The sequence below is a fragment of the Candoia aspera genome, chromosome 4 (assembly GCF_035149785.1).
Source record: "Candoia aspera isolate rCanAsp1 chromosome 4, rCanAsp1.hap2, whole genome shotgun sequence".
Lineage (NCBI taxonomy): Eukaryota > Metazoa > Chordata > Lepidosauria > Squamata > Boidae > Candoia > Candoia aspera.
The window spans coordinates 89,965,562-89,987,319 of NC_086156.1; the positions used below are offsets into that span (position 1 = coordinate 89,965,562).

The 21,758-nt window shown below is 34.9% G+C and overlaps 3 protein-coding genes across 3 annotated transcripts; all 3 read left to right on the forward strand.

Annotated features, from left to right (window-relative positions):
• The first annotated feature begins 1,116 nt into the window (after positions 1–1,116).
• LOC134496490 (olfactory receptor 11L1-like) lies at positions 1,117–2,082 on the forward strand. The gene has a single exon (XM_063302221.1). It carries the CDS (start codon positions 1,117–1,119, stop codon positions 2,080–2,082), a length of 966 nt encoding a protein of 321 aa, XP_063158291.1.
• An 11,449-nt stretch (positions 2,083–13,531) lies between these two features.
• LOC134496492 (olfactory receptor 6F1-like) lies at positions 13,532–14,473 on the forward strand. Its single transcript, XM_063302222.1, has one exon. It carries the CDS (start codon positions 13,532–13,534, stop codon positions 14,471–14,473), a length of 942 nt encoding a protein of 313 aa, XP_063158292.1.
• A 4,935-nt stretch (positions 14,474–19,408) lies between these two features.
• LOC134497300 (olfactory receptor 6F1-like) lies at positions 19,409–19,867 on the forward strand. Its single transcript, XM_063302969.1, has one exon. The coding sequence runs from the start codon at positions 19,409–19,411 to the stop codon at positions 19,865–19,867; it is 459 nt and encodes a 152-aa protein (XP_063159039.1).
• The last annotated feature ends 1,891 nt before the right edge of the window (positions 19,868–21,758 follow it).

A 21,758-nucleotide genomic window follows, 5' to 3' on the forward strand; every position in this document is an offset into this window, starting at 1 on the left:
ATCTGATTTTTGGAACTAGTATAATTGCAGAGATGGATAAACTCTTCTGGAATAATCCAAAACAAAACAGAACTCTTATCAATGTGATTTTCACCATTCATTATATACTTTGAATTCTTGGGTAGAGTTGAAACATGCCACGCAACCATTACAGTTCTGCGTTGAACTAAAGGTATTGTACCTACCCATCCCATATCTATATCTATATCTATATCTATATCTATATCTATATCTATATCTATATCTATATCTATATCTATATCTATATCTATATCTATATCATCTATATCATCTATATCTGTATCTGTATCTGTATCTATATCTATATCTATATATCTATATCTATCTTAGCTACCATTAATTCCTATGGGATTATGAGTAGCCTCAGTGTATACAATTAGATAATATTCTGAACTGGGATTTGTTCTCAAGACACGGTATGATACCCTTCACATGATGCTGGCTGAGAAACTTCACAATTAAAATTACTTTAAGGATTATATTCTCTAGTGCTTAATCATTCTTGCTACCATTCTGGAAATCACCTCTCATGTATCTTCCCAAAAAGAAGAATTATAGCATAAATTGTGGCTACAAAAAAAAAAAAAAAAAAAAATGTTCATCCATTCAGCTCAAACATTTTCTGATGCATAAAGGAGTATTAACGGTTAAACATAAAAGCCATTTCTTAAAAGCCCTGATTGCTGTGAAAATGCATTCATATCATGCAGTTGGTTCATGACAAATGAGAGTGACACATCGAAGTGTAGCAGCAATGGAACTTTAGAATCTGAGAAACAGAAGATACATCTGCAAATTGAGAAAAAGCAGCTGAATAGGCTGGTGAAGACAGATATAATAGGTAATATTTGTTTCTTCTTCTTCTTCTTCTTCTTCTTCTTCTTCTTCTTCTTCTTCTTCTTCTTCTCATTTCAGTCCAACAATATTTTATTTTATTTATTTATTATTCACATTTCTATCACCGCCCATCTCCCCCTAAAAGTCTCCGCCCTAAACTCCCCCTATTTGTCTTAACCATAGATATATTGATAAATAGAAATTTTGCACATTAATTTTAAAAACATGTTTTTCTCTTTTAATACCAGGACTAAACAAATGGAAAATTTTGTATTCAGAAATTCAACAGTGAGTGTTTTAATACTCCTTGGCTTTGGGAATCTCCATAAATTTCAGATCTTAATCTTTTCACTATTTCTGGGAATATACGTAATAACTTTTGTGGGCAACACACTCATTTTTGTTGCGGTTTCCCTTGATAAAAGACTTCACACGCCAATGTATTTTTTTCTTAGTAACTTATCATTCCTTGAAGTTTGGTATACATCAAACATCACACCCAAGATGTTGGTAGACTTGCTGAGAAAGGAGAAAAATATTTCCCTGACTGCTTGCATCTTACAGCTCTACATTTTCTGTGCTCTGGGAACAGTTGAGTGCTTTCTGCTTTTGCTCATGTCATATGATCGCTACCTGGCTATTTGCAATCCATTGAACTATGTAAAATTAATGAACTGGAATTATTGCTTTAAATTAACTGCAAGTACTTGGTTTGGGGGGTTCCTTTTAGCAGCTGTACTGAACTTCATTGTATCCACATCTTTAACAATCTGTGGCTCGAACCATGTAGATCATTTCTTTTGTGATTTAACCCCACTGCTGAAATTGTCCTGTTCTGATACCCACCTAGCAGAGATGACCATATTTGTGGCATGTTTTGCAGTGTCACTGATACCTTTCCTCTTGACTATCACATCATATGTTTATATCATAATGACTATTTCCAAAATCCCATCATCCTCTGGAAAGAGGAAAGCTTTCTCTACTTGTAGTTCTCATCTTATTGTGGTAAGTACTTTTTATGGAACTCTGGGCATTACATATGCAATATCTATAGGGACCCAATCGGTAGAGTTAAATAAAATGCTCTCCTTACTGTACACCGTACTGACCCCTATGTTTAATCCCATTGTCTACAGTCTGAGGAACAAAGAAGTTAAAGGAATTCTCAGCAAACAGTTTAACAAGATTTCAGCTTTCATATATTGGTCAGATGCTACTTAACAATATTTTTCATCTATCTGTCCCCTGAAATATGAAGTGAGGTTAGTTTTGAGGAATCTCAAGAGCAATAGGAGGACAAGGGATCAATCCTGAGACATGTCATATATAACCAAGTATGCTATAGTTAAAAAAAATCTTGTTGAGAGATTTCACTATATTTATGGCTTTGTTATTCAATTTCTATCCTGTCATGGCAGAGCTTAAGGCTTTCTCTTTCTCTTTCTCTCTCTCACACACACATACACACACACATACAGTACATACAAACACACAGCCCTGTGGGGTAAATTGGACTAAGAGAGAATGACTGGTCCAAAGTCACCCAATAGGATTCCATGGCTGAGGATGGCTACGTTCTGGGTTGTCTTAGTTCAAGTCCTGCCCCTGAACTTGTACACTGCACTAGCTCTGCAAAGCAATGTGACTTTTTAAAACATTGCTAATATACTTCATTCTCTCTATACACACACACACACACACACTCCAAATTCATTTCCTTCCATTTTGCAATGATATAATGACTAATGCAACAACTGATTAAACATACTATAAATCCTGGAAATCCCAGGACCTCTGTATATTATGCTATAGTATCACTGTGAGTTAGGTTGGGCTAAGAGTGCAATAGTATCACTGTGAGTTAGGTTGGGCTAAGAGTGAGTGATTAGCCAATATCCCCACAGAGTTTCCATAGATGAGGGTGGACCTGAACTAGTAGAAGCACACCTGTATATTAAAATTCTAATATACGTAAACGGTAAATATAGTATCACAAGTGGTGTTCATCCATAGATATGAAAAGCTTCAGACATCTAACTAAAACTGATTTCAGCTGGACTTTTTAAAAAAAAGTCTTGCTAGGCATAAAATAAAGTTTTCTGACATATTGAGGAGTACATTTTTATGTTCAGGTAAAAGCAGTCTTCTTTCAGTTTAATTTATGGAATCTAGGTTTTTAAAATGGTTAAAGAACTTTCCTTTATCCAAGGTAGTATTCCATAACCTCAATTCCAAAATTACAGAGTTCTTATCTTCAAAATCTGAGCTGAAAAATGTTTATCTCTGGGATTCTACAAACATCTTCAAGCACCGACAGCTCCAGCTTTTGGGGATCCTGGGACAAACTGATATTTTCACGGATTCTGCTTACAATGGTGAGATGCAGGAAGCTTTTCTCCAAGAACTTGCAGCACCAGTACTCCACAATATTCTACAATAGAATATCCTACAATATACTACAATGCTCCAGAATAATACTCTTGTGAGCATTATGGGGGAGTTTAAATGCACAGGTGACTCAAAAACATGTGGCTGATGGTGGGTTTAGTGATGGACCTGCTCAAGTTTTGGACCTTGACTGCCATCTACTAGCACTCAACTTATCTTCAGTGGGTTTCTATACCTTAACTAACTCTGATACTGAATTTTGATAAGAATATACAGTATATATAAAAGAAGAGGCAGTAGAGCATCCTAAGAAACAAAATAAATCATGCTGCAGTACAATATCATGATAAAAATAAAAATATAAAACTTTTTAGAAGTTTTTTATCTGTACAAACATGTCAAGAGTAGATATGGAGAACCATGTTACTTAATATTTATTTATTTGTGTGTTTATTTGTTTGTCTATCTATCTAATTTGTCCCTGCCCATCTCCTCCCATTGGGGTACTCTGGGTGGTTCACAACAATCAATTAAAAACCACAACCATAAAATTTACAATATAAAAATATGATAATAAATAATATAAATAATGATAAAGATAAAGATAATATGCAAGCAGGGAATGGCTCAGTTACTGTGCATTATTTTGTTAGGTGTTATATATCTTGATATACTGTGTCTATGGTCTTTGATATAGTTATTATAAGCCATAGAACAAAAAAGAAGAAAAATAAATGTATGCATGTGACATTTGGTTTCAGATATTTTTTTTCATACTTGATGTGATTTGATCTATTTTCTGCAAATCATGTATCAACATTTAATCTGCAATTACACTAATCCAATATTTTAACATATTAATAATGACATTTTACTGGAATGAAGCAATGCTCTTCTTATGCTATTCCTTCTAAGCACGTGATTCTTAAAATATAGCTGTTTGTTCCAGAGTTCTGAATGTAATGTGCTTATTGGCTTCCACCTTGTTCACATTTTAATAGCAAGCGATAGAATGGAGAGCTTCTGACATCTACATCCACATCTTTACATATCATTCACTTCTCTCAGTTTACACACTCCTATTTTATAACCTAAAGTTGTTTAGTAACTGGTTTTCATCAATCTTTTCATTTAAAATTTAGAAGATATTTTGGGGAGGACTCTAACTATTCTTGGGACTTTCTTGATCATGGAAGATTAAGTCCCAACTCTTTAGTATTTTTATTGATTGGTCATACTTTGATCTACTCCTGGTCTTTGGCACTTTATTGTTTTAGTCTACCTTAGAATGCTGTTGTATTTCCATGCACCTGGGCATTTGGATAGACTGTATCTACTTTGTTAGACTGGATATTTATCACATAGATGATTAAGCTCATTATACATCACAAAGGTAATTTCCTGGGGAAGCCTGCAAAGAGGTTATATTCTGCTCAAATATGTATTTTCTCTGGTTCAGCTAGTCCTTGGTTTGTACCCTTTCAACAAGGATTTTTAATGCCAAAACTTGATTAAATCCAAATAGGGTTGTTCAAACTCTAAAATACACCTGCATGAGAAAACCTATATTATTTGATAAAAATATAGTGTATAAAATACTATATTGTTCAAAACTCTCATAACTGGGGGAAGTGTCAAGGAATCACAGAGATAAGTTGACAGAAGGATCAAAGTATTTGCTGCTGTGGGGGTTTCCAGTGAAGGAGTATGGCGGCTGGTCGAGCCTTGTAACAGCTCGGAAAAATTAATATCTACCACGCGGAGGTTGAGAGTTCTGCGGAGTCGGAGAGAGACGGGCAGACCTCGTAGGCAGAGCTAGAAAAGGAGCCCTGCTGGTGAAAGACTCCAGCGGCTTCGGAGTGGTAGGTGAAAGTTTTGCTTTCTATTTCAATACTTCACTTTCGCTGCAACAACAAAGCAGCCAGGAAGCCTGGAGGCACATCTGTAGAACCCGCGTGAGTAGCCTAGCTATCTAGGCAATTCTGCAGCCCCCTTTATCTGTAGTAAAAGAAATAACAACTTTTGACTACAGAAGAGAAAAAAGAAGAAACTTTCTAAGCAGAAGGAAAAAAAAAAAACTTTTCTATATTTTGGAGACAAAAAGTCTTTACTGACTGTTCTCACTTAAAAGGAACTGAATTAATTAATTAATTTCTAACGCCATATAGGACTATATTGCAGATGTTTATAAGATTATTTTGAATTGTTTGCTCTGTATGTTTTGATATAAATATTATACATTGCTTTATATAGATAAATATAACATTGGGTGTAGTGATTAAGATAGGTAAATAAAGATTTCTATAAGAACAAAATGAACACAAGGAGACAGAATAGGAGAGGCTCAGAAACCGGGAAAGGAGAATGGTTGAAAGCTACGTTTGAAGATTTTACGCAAAAAACAATTCAAAATATTACTCAAAATTTAACGCAATTATTAGAGGAGAAAATAGATGGCTTTGAAAAAAGGTTAGATCACAAGTTAGAGACAATGGATAAAAGAATAAAAGCAGACATTCAAGAGGTAAGAGAAAGAGTGGAGAAATTAGAAGTAGAGAATGATATAGAATTAGACCGATTAAGTGTGTTAGAGTTAAAAGAAAAAGAACATTGTGTTAGGCTTAGAGGTGTACCTGAAAAAAAAGAGGCAGAAATAAGAGAAATAGTGGTTCAAATGCTTGCAAGTTTAATTGAATGGGAGGAAGAAAGGCTAGAAGAAGATATAGAAAAAAAATATTCAGAGTTAATTCGAAATATGCAAAAATTAACTGGAAACCAAGAGATATAATAATTGAATTTGCGAGGAAGAAGACCAAAGAATTGATAATACAGGCCTCCTGGGGGAAAACAATTAATATCGAAGGAGAGGAGATTATGATATTGAAAGACATACCACTGAGAATATTAAAAAAAAGAAGAGATTATTTCTTTCTCGCTGAAGTCCTTAAACGAAATAAAATCCCCTTTAGGTGGGAAGTATTGGAAGTAGTGAATGTCACACTCCAACAACAAATATATAAATTGAATACTATTTTTAAGGCTCAAGAATTTCTTGGAAAATATAAGAAAGATTTAGAATCAGAAACAGATAGAAGGGAAAGGCCAAAAAGTAAAGAAAGTAAAGTGAAATGTTTAAATATAGAGGAACAAAGTGCAGAGGAACTAGCTTCAAGTTCTAAAGAATTTGCAATACTCCTTTCCAATGAGTGAATTAAAATGCCTTTCCTGGAATATAAATGGAGCCAATACACCAGCTAAAAGGGAAAAAAAAGTTTTTCACTATTTATACAAATTAAAACAAGATATAATATGTCTTCAAGAAATTCATATTGTGAAAAGTGGTAGTAAATATCTGGTAAATAACAAATTAGGAAATGAATTTATAGCAGCAAATGAAAAAAAATAAAATAAATGGAATTGCAATATATGTAAAGCCCCATCTAAATCCTAAATTAATAAGTGTTGATAAAAATGGGAGATATTTAATAATAGAATTAGAACTACAAAACTCTAAAGTTCAATTGGCTGTAAAACTCCACCCAAAAGTTATAGGTGGAGATTAAATGAAACTTTGTTGAGAAGTAAAGGACTTGTAGAAAATTGCCAAAAGAAATTAAAATAATTATTTGAATGGAATTTCAATAATGACATGAGTATTGGGACAGTATGGGATACTAGCAAGGCATATATGAGAGGATATTTTATGTATTTAAATAGTTGCTTAAAGAGGAAAACACAACAAAAATTTCAAACAGTTCTTGATCAAATTAAGATAAAAGAAAAAAAAAATCTTCAAATAAGACCATCAGATGAAGGTATAAACCATCAAATAAAAATTTTACAGCAGCAATTAAAAATATTTACAACAGATGAAATTGAAAGAAAATTGAATTATATTAAACAAAGAATTTTTGAATATGCTAATAAAGCTGGAAAATGGCTAGCATACAAATTAAGAAAAGAAAAGGAAAAATATTACTAAAATTCGAGAAAATGGGAAAGAATTAGTTGACAATGAAAAAATTAAAAAGGCATTTCATAATTTCTTTACAAATCTATATAAGAAACAAGAAATTTCATTTGATAAAATTGAGAAATATTTATTAAAACAAAATTTAAAGAAATTAACTAAAGACCAAAAAGCATTAATTAATAATCCCATCACAACCCAGGAAATTATAGAGGCAATTAGAAAATTGAAAACAAGCAAAGTTCCAGGTCCAGACGGATTTCCAGCAGGTTATTATAAATATTTTCAAGATCAAATTTTGTTACCACTAGGAAATCCAATACCAAAATCTTGGTCAGAGGCAAATATCATACTAATCCCAAAAGAAAAACAAGACCCGTCACTATGCAAGAATTATAGACCCATTTCATTATTAAACAATGACTATAAAATATTTACTTTAATTTTAACTGAAAGACTAAAAACAATACTTCAAGAAATAATTAATTATGACCAAAATGGTATTTTACCCCAAAGATACATAAAAGACAATATAGGGATGATTTTAAATATAATAGAGTACGCTCAATTTCATAATGAAAAACAGATTATGTTGTTATTTTTTAGTTGCTGAAAAAGCTTTTGACAACCTAAATTGGAATTTTATGTTTAAGACTTTAGAATTGATGGATTTTGGTTATATATTTATAAAAGCAATAAAATCAATTTATACATTTCAAAAAGCCAGAATTGTGATCAATGAAGAGATAACACAAGAATGTCAAATAGAAAAAGGAACAAAGCAAGGCTGTCCACTATCTCCTTTATTATTTATATTGGTATTGGAGGTTCTAAGAGAAGCTATCAGAAAGGATCATCAAATTGAAGGGATAAAGATTAAACAAGAAACATATAAATTAAGAGCCTTTGCGGGTGATTTAGTTATCACTTTACAAAACATGTTAATATCAATTGATTACCTATTAAATACACTACAAGAATATGGAGAATTAGCTGGTTTTAAAATAAATAATCAAAAAATGAAGATGATAAATTTAAATATGCCACAAAATAATCAGAATGTATTAGAAATTAAATCAGGTTTTAATAGTGTTAAAAAGGTTAGATATCTAGGGATGGAAATTTCAGCCAATACTAGTGATTTATTCCAAAATAATTATGTTAAAATATGGAAGGAAATTAAACAAGATTTATTGAGGTGGGAAAAAATAAATTTATCATTTATGGGACAAATCTCTGCAATTAAGATGAATATTCTGCTGAAGATGCTATTTTTATTTCAAACTATTCCAATATTTATAACTGATAAAACTTTTAAGCTATGGCAAAAAGATCTTTTAAAATTTATTTGGCAAGGGAAAAGGCCAAGAATTAAATTTAAATTACTACAAGAAGATAAGGAAAGAGACAGCTTGGGTCTTCCTGATTTCAGGCTATGTTATGAGGCATGTGGTCTATTATGGTTAAAAGAATGGATCACCCTACAAGATAATAAATTACTAAATTTAGAAGGGCATGATTTAAAATTTGGATGGCACGGCATCTTATGGTATAACAAATTGAAAGTAAATAAAACATTTAACAATCATTGTATTAGATCGTCTATTCTTAAAATTTGGGAAAAATATAAATCTACTCTAACATCGACAATACCACTCTGGATTTCCCCACAAGAAGCTTTTGTAAGGCGAGAAACAATAGGAAACTATAAGTGGTTAAAATATTCGGATTTAATAAAATTTGAAGGGACCAAACTTACAATGAAAACAAGAGAAGAACTGGAAAATGAAGGATATTCATGTCAATGGTTTACATATATTCAATTAAAAGAACAATTTAAAATAGATTCCAAAAGTTACAAATTTACAAAAAAACTATCTTGGTGGGATGAACAAATCTATGCTAATAATGACCACATGATCATCTAAAATATATAAAATATTATTACAAATGAGAGTACTAAATGTACAAATTAAGCAATATATGAATAAATGGGAGAAAAACTTTGGATCCAATATTGAATATGATGTTTGGAAAAGAACGTGGACTAAGGAATTAAAATTTACATTACATTATAATTTAAAAGAAAACTTTTTTAAAATGATGTACATGTGGTATACTACCCCTGAAAAATTATCAAACATGTTTCAAAATATGTCAAATGTTTGTTAGAAATGTAAAAAAGAAATTGGAACTTTATACCATATGTGGTGGACCTGTAAAAAAGCGAAAAAAAAATTGGTCATCTATACATAATATAATTTGTAAAATGTTGGCAGTTAATATCGATAAATTACCAAAACTCTATTTATTGGGCTTTATGAACAAAGATTTGGAAAAAAAAAAACTATGGAAAACTTCTACTGTATTTGATTACTTCGGCCGGAATGATCTACGCTGCAAAGTGGAAAGAACAATTAATCCCATCTGTGGAAGAATGGATACTTAAATCCCTAAACTTGGTACAAATGGCAAAACTAACGGACCAACTAAACGATAAACATATGGAAGATTTTCAAAAGGACTGGACACCCTTTATTAAATATGTGGAATGGACTCAAAAAGTTAATATGAATATATAGTATTTAAATAGCAAATTACTTTAATTGTTTAATCTCTTATTAGAATTAATGAAAGCAATTTAAAGAATTAAGGAAAAAAATAACATGCTAGGATACTAAGCTGTACCGTCTAGAAAGTTGGAAACCCTAATCTTTCTATTTATTTATTTATTTATTTATTTTTCATTTTACCCCCCCTTTATTTATTTTTTATTTATTCTCTCTCTCTCTCTCTCTCTCTCTCTCTATATATATATATATATATATATATATATATATATATATATCATTTTTTTCTTTTTTTCTTTTTCTTTTTCCTCTCTTCTCTTCTTTTCTTTTTCTTCTCTCTTCTTCTCTTTTTTGTATTGTGAGATATTATTGTTTGTATGTAATTTTATGTTTATTTAAATAAATTAATAATGATTCTGGAATGAACACAAAAAACAAAATAAATTTTAAAAAAAGTATTTGCTGCTGTAACACTACTGGTCTTTTTTCCTTTCCTTTGTCTAGAAAAAAACAAAAAAAACAAAAACAAAGCCTGGTGGTACCAACACTGTTTACTGGATACCCCAAGTGGTGGGAGTGCATGTCCTTGATGCATTGTGGGCAATTTTCCCTTCCTTCTGACTTGTTGTAGGTGGCCATTAACACCACTCCTTCTCCACAAAAGCTTTACAAAATTATTCAGCTATGTCTTATTGCATTCAGCTTCTGCTTTATTGCAGAAAGACGGAATATCCTCACAAAAATTCACTTGCTTGCCTGGTTAGAATTATTCCATCACTCCATGCCTATATTCAATAGGCATCTTCAGGAGGTCAAGAGAGCAAATGAAAACATATATGTAATGATACTACAAATGGAAACATATATGTAATGTCACTATCATGCAAATTATGCAACTTATGTACTTGTATCATAGATCATGATCAACTCATGCAAGTTACCAAATTACTTAATTTGCATGATTATATCATGATACCTGGTTGTAGTATGCATGCATGCATGCATGTCTGTATATATGTATGTACGTTGACATTATTTTGGACACTTATGTCTATAGATTCAAAAAGAATGAAGCATGCATACAGAATTAAATGGACTGTATTTGTGATAAAGACTGGAAAATTCTGTTTTCTGTATCACAACATTTTATTATAATAATTAAGATTCAACATAATTTCTCTGTTAAATCTGAGTCTGCTGAACAGAGGTATTTTAAATTCTATGTTTTCTATTGTTGATCATGGACTTACAGTAGGTACATAGTTACTGACATGGTAACAGAACTTGTAATGGCACTTCTGTCATTCCTGAGGCTCATGGATTTTAATGAAAGGTCTTCATTTAAGTTCTAAGACTATTCATGTATTCATAAAGGTAATATGTCCAAACAACTAAACAGGATATATATGCAAATTGAGAAGGGATCATACCAAGGTTTTCCCCAGACATTGCAGTTAAAATTCATGTGAAACATATGAAGGATCTCCTCAGATACCAAAATGAATACTTCTGGATGGAAGCTGTGGAATGACACACAATCATTTGATATATTCTGTCAAAATAAGTTATATTGATAAAGATCCACTCCAATATTTATGAATCACCAATGATATATTAAATATAATGGGTCCCATATGTGTCATCTAATCCCATGATTTGGCTTCTGTGAAACCTCTGTTGAGAGATCTGGGGGGACATAGCAACATAAATCCATAGAGGAGGTAGAGCATGAAAACATTTAAGTGACCTTTGGGATTCCTCTTTCCAATTATTACGAAAGAAAGTGCATTAACATGTTTTTAAAAACTTGAAGAATTCTTTGAATATGGCATTTCAATATAGTCTGAAATTATGATGTGATAAATGTTATTCATTCAAACAATGAAGTTTTGGTTGCAAACTGTGGTACACAAAAACACAGCTTTGGTGTGGGAATCATCAAAGAATAATCTATTCACTGTATTGGAAAAGTGTAAGTAACTCTATCTATCTATCTATCTATCTATCTATCTATCATCTATCTATCATCTATCATCTATCTATCTATCAACTATTTCTTTTTATAGAGAAAGAAGTATGAATGAATATTAGATAGAAGTGGAATTATAAATTACCAAAATAGAGGTGCCAGTTCATATAAGATTAAGAACTCAAATAACAAACTCTTTGAAAGTGGTTTTTATTTCTTAAGTTACTATGAATACAATTTTAAAAGATTTCAGCTATACATATTTTCTCCAAAGCAGCATGTTCAGCAGACAGTCTCCTTTTCAAAACATATTAACATCAAGTTTTCCTGAAAAAAGGGAAGATAAGATTGTTGAAAAGTTGGAACGTGATTAAATACAATGTTAGAAAATATCCAACTCAAATATAAAGTTTCATGTAGTAAAATAAATCAATGCCACTGTCAATGTCTCAGTGTCAAATTGGACAACATGGAACACCAATTGGGAATGCAGAATTCAGCTTTAAAAAATGGTTACCAAACATTCTTGATTGATGGAATACCCCTTTTGGATTAGAAGATTTCTCCTATTTCATTAACCCAAACTTATCTAAACAGATTTGTTCTGTAAGTTAAAAAAAGACATGTTCATTGAAGTTTTTTCTCATCAGTTTTTAAAGCAAGGTGGTGATGTTTTGATTCCTACTTTAAAAAACAATGACAAGGAAGTATTTCTCCAAAACAATGTACCTTTTGGAGAAAATGAGTTGGCATATGAATACTAAGAACATTGATTCGTCTTGTATCAACGCTATTGCTCACAAACAGGCAAATGGTATTTCAGATATTAAAAATATTAACCACATGAAAAATGAGGCAACACATCTCAGTCTTTCTATTGTAGATCTTCTTACAGTGACCTGAAGGTTTAACAATGGCTATTCACACATTTGGACCAATGTATTATCCCCTTCTATAGAATCACGCAAAGACATAAAAATTAATATTATTATAGAATGCATTATAATAGATATTAGTATGTACCAGAAGGCACCTTCATTTTTTTTTTTCAAAAAAAGTGTCCATATGCTTTTGAAACTCAGTTTGAATGGACAATATATTTTTTTATATAAAAACTTGAGAATTCATTACCAGGAAACATACAGTTATTTTAACAAAGGGCATTTTAGTACATAATTGCAGCCTTTCACTAAATTAATGATAGTTTTAAAAACAGAAAAAAAAATCCTATATGTTGTAATTCAGCTTACATTTTCTTTACCTTCTCCTATCTATGTTAGCATTCAGTGGCTTACAGCATAGAATACGAAACAATATTAAAGATGTGTGAGTGTGTGCTTCTGTGTGTTTGTGTAAGGTTTATTTGTTACCTTTATCGCACAGAGAGAGGCAAAGATTTTTAAAGGAGCAGATTTTAGAAATCTCAGTGAGGACAACGGCAAGAGTGGGAGACTCTGATTACTAGAATAATCAGTCCAGAGACAACACAGCAGAATCAAAATTATACTAAGAATAACAACTATGCCACTTTTGTTTTAATATTTATTATGCTTATAATATAATATTGTGAATCCCAGATTAATTATATTTAGACAACACCAACCAAAACCAAGTAACACAATCTGTTTTAAGTACGGAGAAAGCTTTCATCTAATTAATATGAAATTGTTTCATCTCTCTCTCTCTCTCTCTCTCTCTCTCTCTCTCTCTCTCTCTCTCTCTCTATCTTGATATATTTGTTCATTGATTACTGCAGGGAAAATGAGAGGACTGATGGAAAAGACAAGTGAAGGAGCTGAAAATGAAACAATAGTGACTGAATTTACTCTTCGTGGATTCTCTGGACCATATTATTTAAAAGTGTTCCTCTTCATGATCTTTCTTATCATGTACACTCTAACAGTTTTAGGAAATGTGGCCATTATCATTCTCGTAGCCACAAACCAACGTCTTCATACTCCCATGTACTTCTTCCTTTGCAATCTCTCTTTTCTGGAAATATGGTATACAACAGCTTGTGTCCCAAAGGCCCTTGCCACCATTCTTGGGAGGAGCAGAACCATCTCTTTCATTGGCTGCATTCTGCAGATGTACTTTGTTTTTGCCTTGGGATGCACAGAATACTTCCTGCTATCTGTCATGGCTTATGACCGGTATTTGGCCATATGTTATCCTCTGCACTACACCACTATCATGAACTTCCATTTGTCTAGCAAGCTAGCAGCTGGCTCTTGGCTAAGTGGATTCATCATTATTTCCACACCAGCTTTTCTGATCTCAAGGTTGACCTTCTGTGGACCCAATGTGATTAATCACTTCTATTGCAACATTGATTCCTGGATAGTTCTGGCCTGCAGCAGCACCTATAATGTTGAAATGGCAGCCTTTGTCATATCCATCTTTGTTATATTGGGACCATGTGTGATAACTCTACTTTCCTACATTTATATCATTTCTACCATCCTACACATTCCTTCAGCCCAAATACAGCAAAAAGCATTTTCTACATGCTCTTCCCATCTTGCTGTTGTCATCATTTGGTACGGTTCCACCATGTTCCTCTATCTTAAACCTTCCAAACGGACATCTTTGGAACTGACCAAAATAGTGAATATTTTGAGCACAATTGTGACTCCATTTCTAAATCCCTTTATCTATACATTTAGAAATCAGGAAGTAAAAGAAGCATTTAGACGTTCAGTGCACTGGCATTAAAGAAGAATATGTATTTGTTGGATCTGAAAAATTTCTTAACTATATCCTTATTTTCATTTTTTTCTTTTTTCTTTTTCTTTCTATTTTTGTATTTTCTGCACTTTCTATTTTTATTTTCTTCTTTTATCTTTCTTAGTTTGTATTAGATTGTTTCTATCTTTTTAATTGTAATGTTTATTAAAATTACTAAAAAAAAGCCTGTGTAACATACCCAAATAAATTTGTGTAAAGCCTGTGTAACATCCATCTTTCTTTCTTTCTTTAGTTCTTTCATCTTCCTTCCTTCCTTCCTTCCTTCCTTCCTTCCTTCCTTCCTTCCTTCCCCTCCCTCCCTCCCTCTTCACTATATAACCATCTGTGAAAAGAAAGATGTACTTTTCAAAGCATTAGCACATGGACTGTCCTGACTCCCAGGAAACACTTTGAGACAGGGAACTGTTCTCTAATGTTTATTTGCTAATACATAACAGTAATCCTAACAAACTGAACAAGCACGGGAAAAACCCAGCCATATAAACCCCGCAGGTTAAGGCGGTCCCAATCTGTGCCTCTTGGAATGGCTGACCAATTCCTCAGTGCTACGCATGCGCTTAACAGTCTGGAAGGGAGCCCCCTGCTCGCCATCCTTACTCATGACATGGACATTCTTTTTCATTTTTTAAAAAATATTGTCATTCTTCTTTTCTTCTCTCTTCCACTTTCCAGATTAACATACTGTATGGTAAATAAGCTGATTAAGTAGGTTATATGAGAGTATGATATAAATGGAAAATTAGATAAAGGAAATAATAAAATTGAAGAGGAAATGTAAATACCAAGGTAAGAGAAAATTAATCTATGGAATGATAAAATACAGTGGAGTGATGATGACAGCAATCATTATAGAAAAAAATAATTAACAGCAAAAACAAAACAAAACAAAACTAGTTCGAGCATTGACTGCAAAGAACTGGCAAATGTTTTATTTAAAATGGATTTGCATATAGCAAGAACTTTTAAACTGACATCTTCAGAAAGGTTTTTTTTTTTTTTTTCTGTGTGATAATATTAGTCACTTCTTTTCTTTCACCTCATAGGAAATAGGCCACATTGGAGGATGTTTGCTTATTATTATTATTTTTTTCCCCTCATTTTGCTTTCTTGCTTGCTTTCAAGTGGCACTCATTGTCTCTACCTAAACAAAGTTGCAGCAAGGCTAAATCCAGAGCATTGGGAAGAGTGCAAAATGGAGCTGTCAGGATCCCCAATCAAAGGTTTCTGAACCTTTGTTGAGGCATCTGCCATAGTTTCCTTATCTAGTGGTGGCCTGGTTCTCGCAAGGAGGGAGGGGTGTGAAGATGCAGTGTCTGGAACATTCCTATGTTTATTATGGCTACCGGGATGCCAAGGACATGGAACTGCAAGGCAGCAAAAATGCCACCTGGAATAGGGGGAGTGGGTTGAGTGGTTTAATGGGAAAGGGGACTGGTTAGGGGACTTTGTATTTTAAAAGTAAGTTTGCACGGGAACTCTTTATTCACAGCTTGGCCTCTGTACCCTGCATTTCGCTTCATTATACAGTTTAAGGATTCCAAGCCTCCTGACTGTGATTGTGTGAATGCTTGAATGCTGAGGTGCTGACAGGAGCTTCCGGTGGGAATGGCAGTCACAGTGGCTGTGCCCACTGTTTCAGTGGGAATAGCAGACAGCAAGGCAGCTTTTTTTGGGTTCAGGCAGGCTTTCTGAAGCCCAAAACTCTTCTTCAGATGAAGGCGAATACCAGGAATTATCCTATTTGCCCTCTTGAACAGTGGTGTGTAGCCTGGGGATCACAAACAGCATCTCATGGTCGATGGTAAGAGCACTGGGAGTTGGGGACGTCACCGTTTCTGAACCATGCTGCAGCCTTAAAGGACACTAAGACCACCCACCCTATTTTTAAATCAATTTGTTTGTTTGTTTGTTTAAAGTATATGTACCCCAAATGAGGCTTTCTACAGTGAGGAGAAGCTGGTTCTCTTGGTGTTTAACATTATTCTTGGGATTACTTTTAATATCAAAGGAAATATCAAAGAATTGCCTTCTTGTTATTGTTGTATTAAATTTGAAGATATTAACATTTTCCTAAAAGTTGGATTTGAATCTTAGCTTTCTGTCTTCAATTTCCCTTGAGAAGAGTTTGCTAACTTTTACTATGTGTAAACAACTTTCCCATATCTTTGACTTTTGCTGATGAAGTTCCTAGGGGGCACAATGATTTACTGCATGAGACATGGAGGATTTCAAATAGATTATTTCTGACCTTCACCAGGACTTCAAACTAATATCTTCTGACTTTTATCAGATCTTTATGCAAGATATCCAGGCCATTTGGAAAATATGAGAGCCAAAATGTGCCATCAGGTTGGGGATCTGGTGGATGAAATTGAGGAATCTAAGAATAACAGAAAGGTTCCTTCTGAGACTGAGATTGGGATTTCTGTCCAGGTGCTGGATGAAGTTTGGATAATGGAGTTGGAGAAATCTAGGGGAGAGAGTGATCTGAAAGCCCTAAGCAGGGTCGATCTCCTGGTGGAACGACATGAAAAGATCCTGGCATTTTTGAGGGGGGCAGCTGGGCTGTTTGATTTTTTTTTAAGGAAAAAGCTATATGCATATTTTGGGAACATTTTGGGGAAGGTGGTTGAAAAGTGGTGGCATTGCAGCTCCAGAGGATCCTGGATGAAATGGATTATCTAGTACCCTTTCAGTCAGGTTTCAGGCCCAGTTATGGGATGAAAATGGCATTGGTTGCACTTATGGATGATCTCTGGCAGGAGCGGGATGGAGGCAGTGCATCCATCCTGGCTTTTCTTGACCCTTCAGCAGCTTTCGATACCATCAACCTTGGTATCCTTTTGGGTTGGCTCAGGGTCTTGTGGGTGGGTGGTGTAGTCTTGCAGTGGTTCACCTCCTTCCTCCAGGGCCAGTCCCAATTGGACCCTCCCCTTTGTGGGGTGCCTCCGGATTCGATGCTCTCTCCATTCCTTTTTAACATCTACATGAAACTGCTGGGTGAGATCATCCACCACCACAAGGTAAGGTATCATCAATACACTGATGATACCCAATAATACATCTGCACCCCGGGTGACATAAGTGATGCCGTTGACTCCCTTTCACAGTACCTGGAGGCTGTAAGGGTTTGGATGGGGAACAACAGGTTTCAGATGAACCATGGTAAAACAGAGTGGCTGTGGGGTAATGGCTCCTTGGGATCTGGGAAATCATCATCTTTAGTTCTGCATGGGGAGGCACTGCCCCAGACAGAAGTGGTGCATGAACTGGGAGTCCTCCTGGACTCACAACTACTTCTCAAAGAGCAGGTGGCAGTCGTGGCTAGGAGGTCCTTTGCTCAACTTCATATTGTGCACCAGTCCAAGGCACTCTCAGAATTTTCCTCCAACACCACAGTTCAAAAGCATCGATCTTCCTTCTCTCAGCCTTCTTTATGGTCCAGCTCTCGCAGCCATGTGTTACTACAGGGAACACCATTGCTTTAACTATGCGGACCTTTGTTGCCAGTGTGATGTCTCTGCTCTTAACTATTTTATCAAGATTGGTTATTGCTCTTCTCCCAAGGATTAGGCGTCTTCTGAATTCCTGACTGCAGTCAGCATCTGCAGTAATCTTCACACCTAGAAATACAAAGTCTTTCACTGCCTCTATGTTTTCTCCCTGTATTTGCCAGTGATCAATCAAGCTGGTTGCCATAATCTTGGTTTTTTTGAGGTTTAGCTGCAAGCCAGCTTTTGCACTTTCTCCTTTCACCTTCATCATAAGGCTCCTCAGTTCCTCTTCACTTTCAGCCATCAAAGTGTTATCATCTGCATATCTGAGATTGTTAATGTTTCTTCCAGAGATTTTAACTCCAGCCTTGGAATCCTCAAGCCAAGCATGTCGCATGATGTGTTCTACATACAAGTTGAATAGGTCGGGTGAGAGTATACAGCCCTGCCATACTCCTTCCCCCATCTTAAACCAGTCCATTGTTTCATGGTCTGTTCTTACTGTAGCTACTTGGTCGCTATACAGATTCTTCAGGAGGAATACAAGATGACATGGTATCCCCATGCCACTAAGAACTTGCCACAATTTGTTATGGTCCACACAGTCAAAGGCTTTATAATAGTCAATAAAACTGAAATAGGTGTTTTTTCTGAAACTCCCTGGCCTTTTCCATTATCCAGCGGATACTGGCAATTTAGTCCCTAGTTCCTCTGCCTTTTCTAAACCCAGCTTATACATCTGGCAATTCTCGCTCCATGAATTGCTGAAGTCTCCCTTGCAGGATCTTGAGTATTACCTTACTGGCATGTGAAATGAGTGCCACTGTTCGATAGTTTGAACATTCTTTAGTGTTTCCCTTTTTTGGTATGGGGATATAAGTTGATTTTTTCCAGTCCGATGGCCATTCTTGTGTTTTCTTGTGTTCTCCAGTCCGATGGCCATTCTATGTGCCAAATTTGCTGGCAAATAGCATGCATTACCTTGACAGCAACATCTTGCAAGATTTTGAAGAAATCCTGATCCTGCATACTATTCTTTAATAAATCAGATATCTTTGAATTCCTGCTCATGAGTCTGAGAGTGTTTTAGAATAGGCATTCATTACACCCTGGACCTCATCAATTAAAGGTGTTCCTCTTTATAATCTTTCTTACCATGTATACTCTATCAGTTTTAGAAAATATGGCCATTATCATTCTTGTAATCACAAATCAACGTCCCCATATTCCCATGTACTTCTTCCTTTGCAACCTCTCTTTCCTGGAAATATGGTATACAACAGCCTCAGTCCCAAAGACCATTATGAATATTCTTGGATGGAGTAGAACCATCTCTTTCATTGGCTGCATTCTGCAGATGTACTTTGTCTTTGCCTTGGGATGCACAGAATACTTCCTGCTATCAGTCATGCCTTATGACCGGTATTTGGCCATATGTTATCCTCTGCACTACACCACTATCATGAACTTCCATTTGTCTAGCAAGCTAGCAGCTGGCTCTTGGCTAAGTGGATTTATCATTATTTCCATACCAGCTTTTCTGATCTCAAGGTTGACCTTTTGTGGACCCAATGTGATTAATCTCTTCTATTGCAACGTTGATTCCTGGATAGTTCTGGCCTGCAGCAGCACCTATAATGTTGAAATGGCAGCCTTTGTCATATCCATCTTTGTTATATTGGGATCCTGTGTGACAACTTTACTTCCATATATTTTTATAATCTCTACTATCCTACACATCCCTTCAGCCAAAGGACAGCAAAACGCGTTTTCTACGTGTTCCTCCCATCTTGCTGTTGTCATCATTTGGTATGGTTCCACTATTTTTCTTTTTGTTAAGCCTCTAAATGGAGCTCTTTGGAAATGACCAGAATAGTGAACATTTTGAACACGGTTGTGACTCCCTTGCTGAATCCCTTTATTTACACACTAAGGAACAAAGAAGTAAAAGAAACATGTAAACATGCACTGCACCGGCATTAAAGGAAAAACAAACAAACAAACCTTGAATTTAATAGATTGTAAACCGTAGGTTTAAGGGTGAACAATTTTTAAGGACAATCTATTGCATCCTCTCTTTTTTGAGTGATTAATTATGTACTTGTGCATTTTCATACCTTTAGAAAACCATTACTGTCATGAGTAAGGATGGTGAGCAGGGGGCTCCCATCCAGACTGTTAAGCGCATGCGTAGCACTGAGGAATTGGTCAGCCATTCAAAGAGACACAGATTGGGACCACCTTAAACTTTGGGGTTTATATGGCTGGGTTTTTCCCACGCTTCTCCAGTTTGTTAGGATTCCTGTTATGTACTAGCAATAAAACATTAGAGACCAGTTCCTTGTCTCAGCGTGTTTCCTGTCTGTTAGGACAATTACTAAGTCAAAATAAAGTGAGTTAAATGTTCCTTTTTGTCAGTTTAATTAAAACCAGAAGTGAGACGGAACTTGGGATTGTTCTAGAAACTCTGCTGCATGGTCAGACTAAATCCCTAATGGCTGCCTGGAATGGAACGGCAGCTGAGGCCTTGATTATTTATTTATTACATCATATTTATATAACCACCCATTTCACAGATTATCCAGAACCATTTCAGTTGGGATTGAGGCCAGGGTATAGGAAGAAGATGGCATTGATCATGCTCTTAGATGTAAAAACTCATGATATAGGGCTAAAACAGAAGCAGCAAACTCCTACTTTTCAAAAGAAAAAAAAAATCAAAATCTGAAACCGTAAAAAACATTTTGTACTCCTGTTGCTCATAGAGGTTTGAAATTAAAAAAAAAAAAAATGGTGGGGAGGTGGGGAGCTGAGGTACTACAAACTCTCAGCTTCCAACTCTGAGGAATACTGTCATCTGTAAGACGTTCTGTCCACATATAAGGAGGAAAATGTTGAAAGGCCATTTATACAATGTTCTATATGTCAACAGATGCTGGTTGGGATATGTCCTGCTGAAGTGCAGTTGGCAGCTCTGCCCAGATGTTAGTTGCTTTCAACAGATCAATGATCTTATCTTTCTCTGGATTGTTAAAATAACATTGTGCACATATATTTCAATGTCCACCAATGGCAGTGCCCACAACAACAACATGGACACAAACTAACCTCCCAACCACTCTGGCTAGAAACACAACCAAATCTTTAACTCATTCTGAAAAGTTGTCAGTGTCAGGTCAAGTTGAATTTCAGGTGAGTATGGGCTTCCAAAGGGTTGGTGTCGCAACCAAAAAGGATCACTTTCTGGGTCCCACTAAGAGGCAGATTTTATTTGACAGAACCTGCAGCATACCTCTCCTGTTGGACCTCATAGGACAGTATATGCAATTAGAGAGAGAGAGAATCCCACTACATGAATAAACAGCAAGTGAAGTTGACTCTGGTGGCTAGCCAATATAGGAGTGAGCTTGTATGTTTTAACATGTAGATTTGAGATGGCAATACATTGGGAATCACAGATCAAAGCTATGCAAACTTGCCCCATATGTCCTGTTTTTGTTTTTGTTTTAATTTGTCAAGTTCCCATCTTTTCTCCCTGGGATTCAGCACAGAAGATGTTGTTTGCTATATAATTAAGTAGGGGAAAAAGCAAAAGAAAAACAAAAGAACAAATACAAACCATACCAAAAAAGCATTGGGTTGGGTGCATACTATGATCTTTCTGTCAAATTCACACTGGGCAACCAATGGCTCATTGGCTGGATTTTGTGCCACCAAGATCCAGTTGGAAGATCCAATACATCCTGAGATCATCCTGC

What these genes read in the sequence shown, in the direction of transcription:
- LOC134496492 (XM_063302222.1), top strand. Translation starts at nt 13,532, where the DNA reads ATGGAAAAGACAAGTGAAGGAGCTGAAAATGAAACAATAGTGACTGAA.
- LOC134497300 (XM_063302969.1), top strand. Translation starts at nt 19,409, where the DNA reads ATGCCTTATGACCGGTATTTGGCCATATGTTATCCTCTGCACTACACC.
- LOC134496490 (XM_063302221.1), top strand. Translation starts at nt 1,117, where the DNA reads ATGGAAAATTTTGTATTCAGAAATTCAACAGTGAGTGTTTTAATACTC.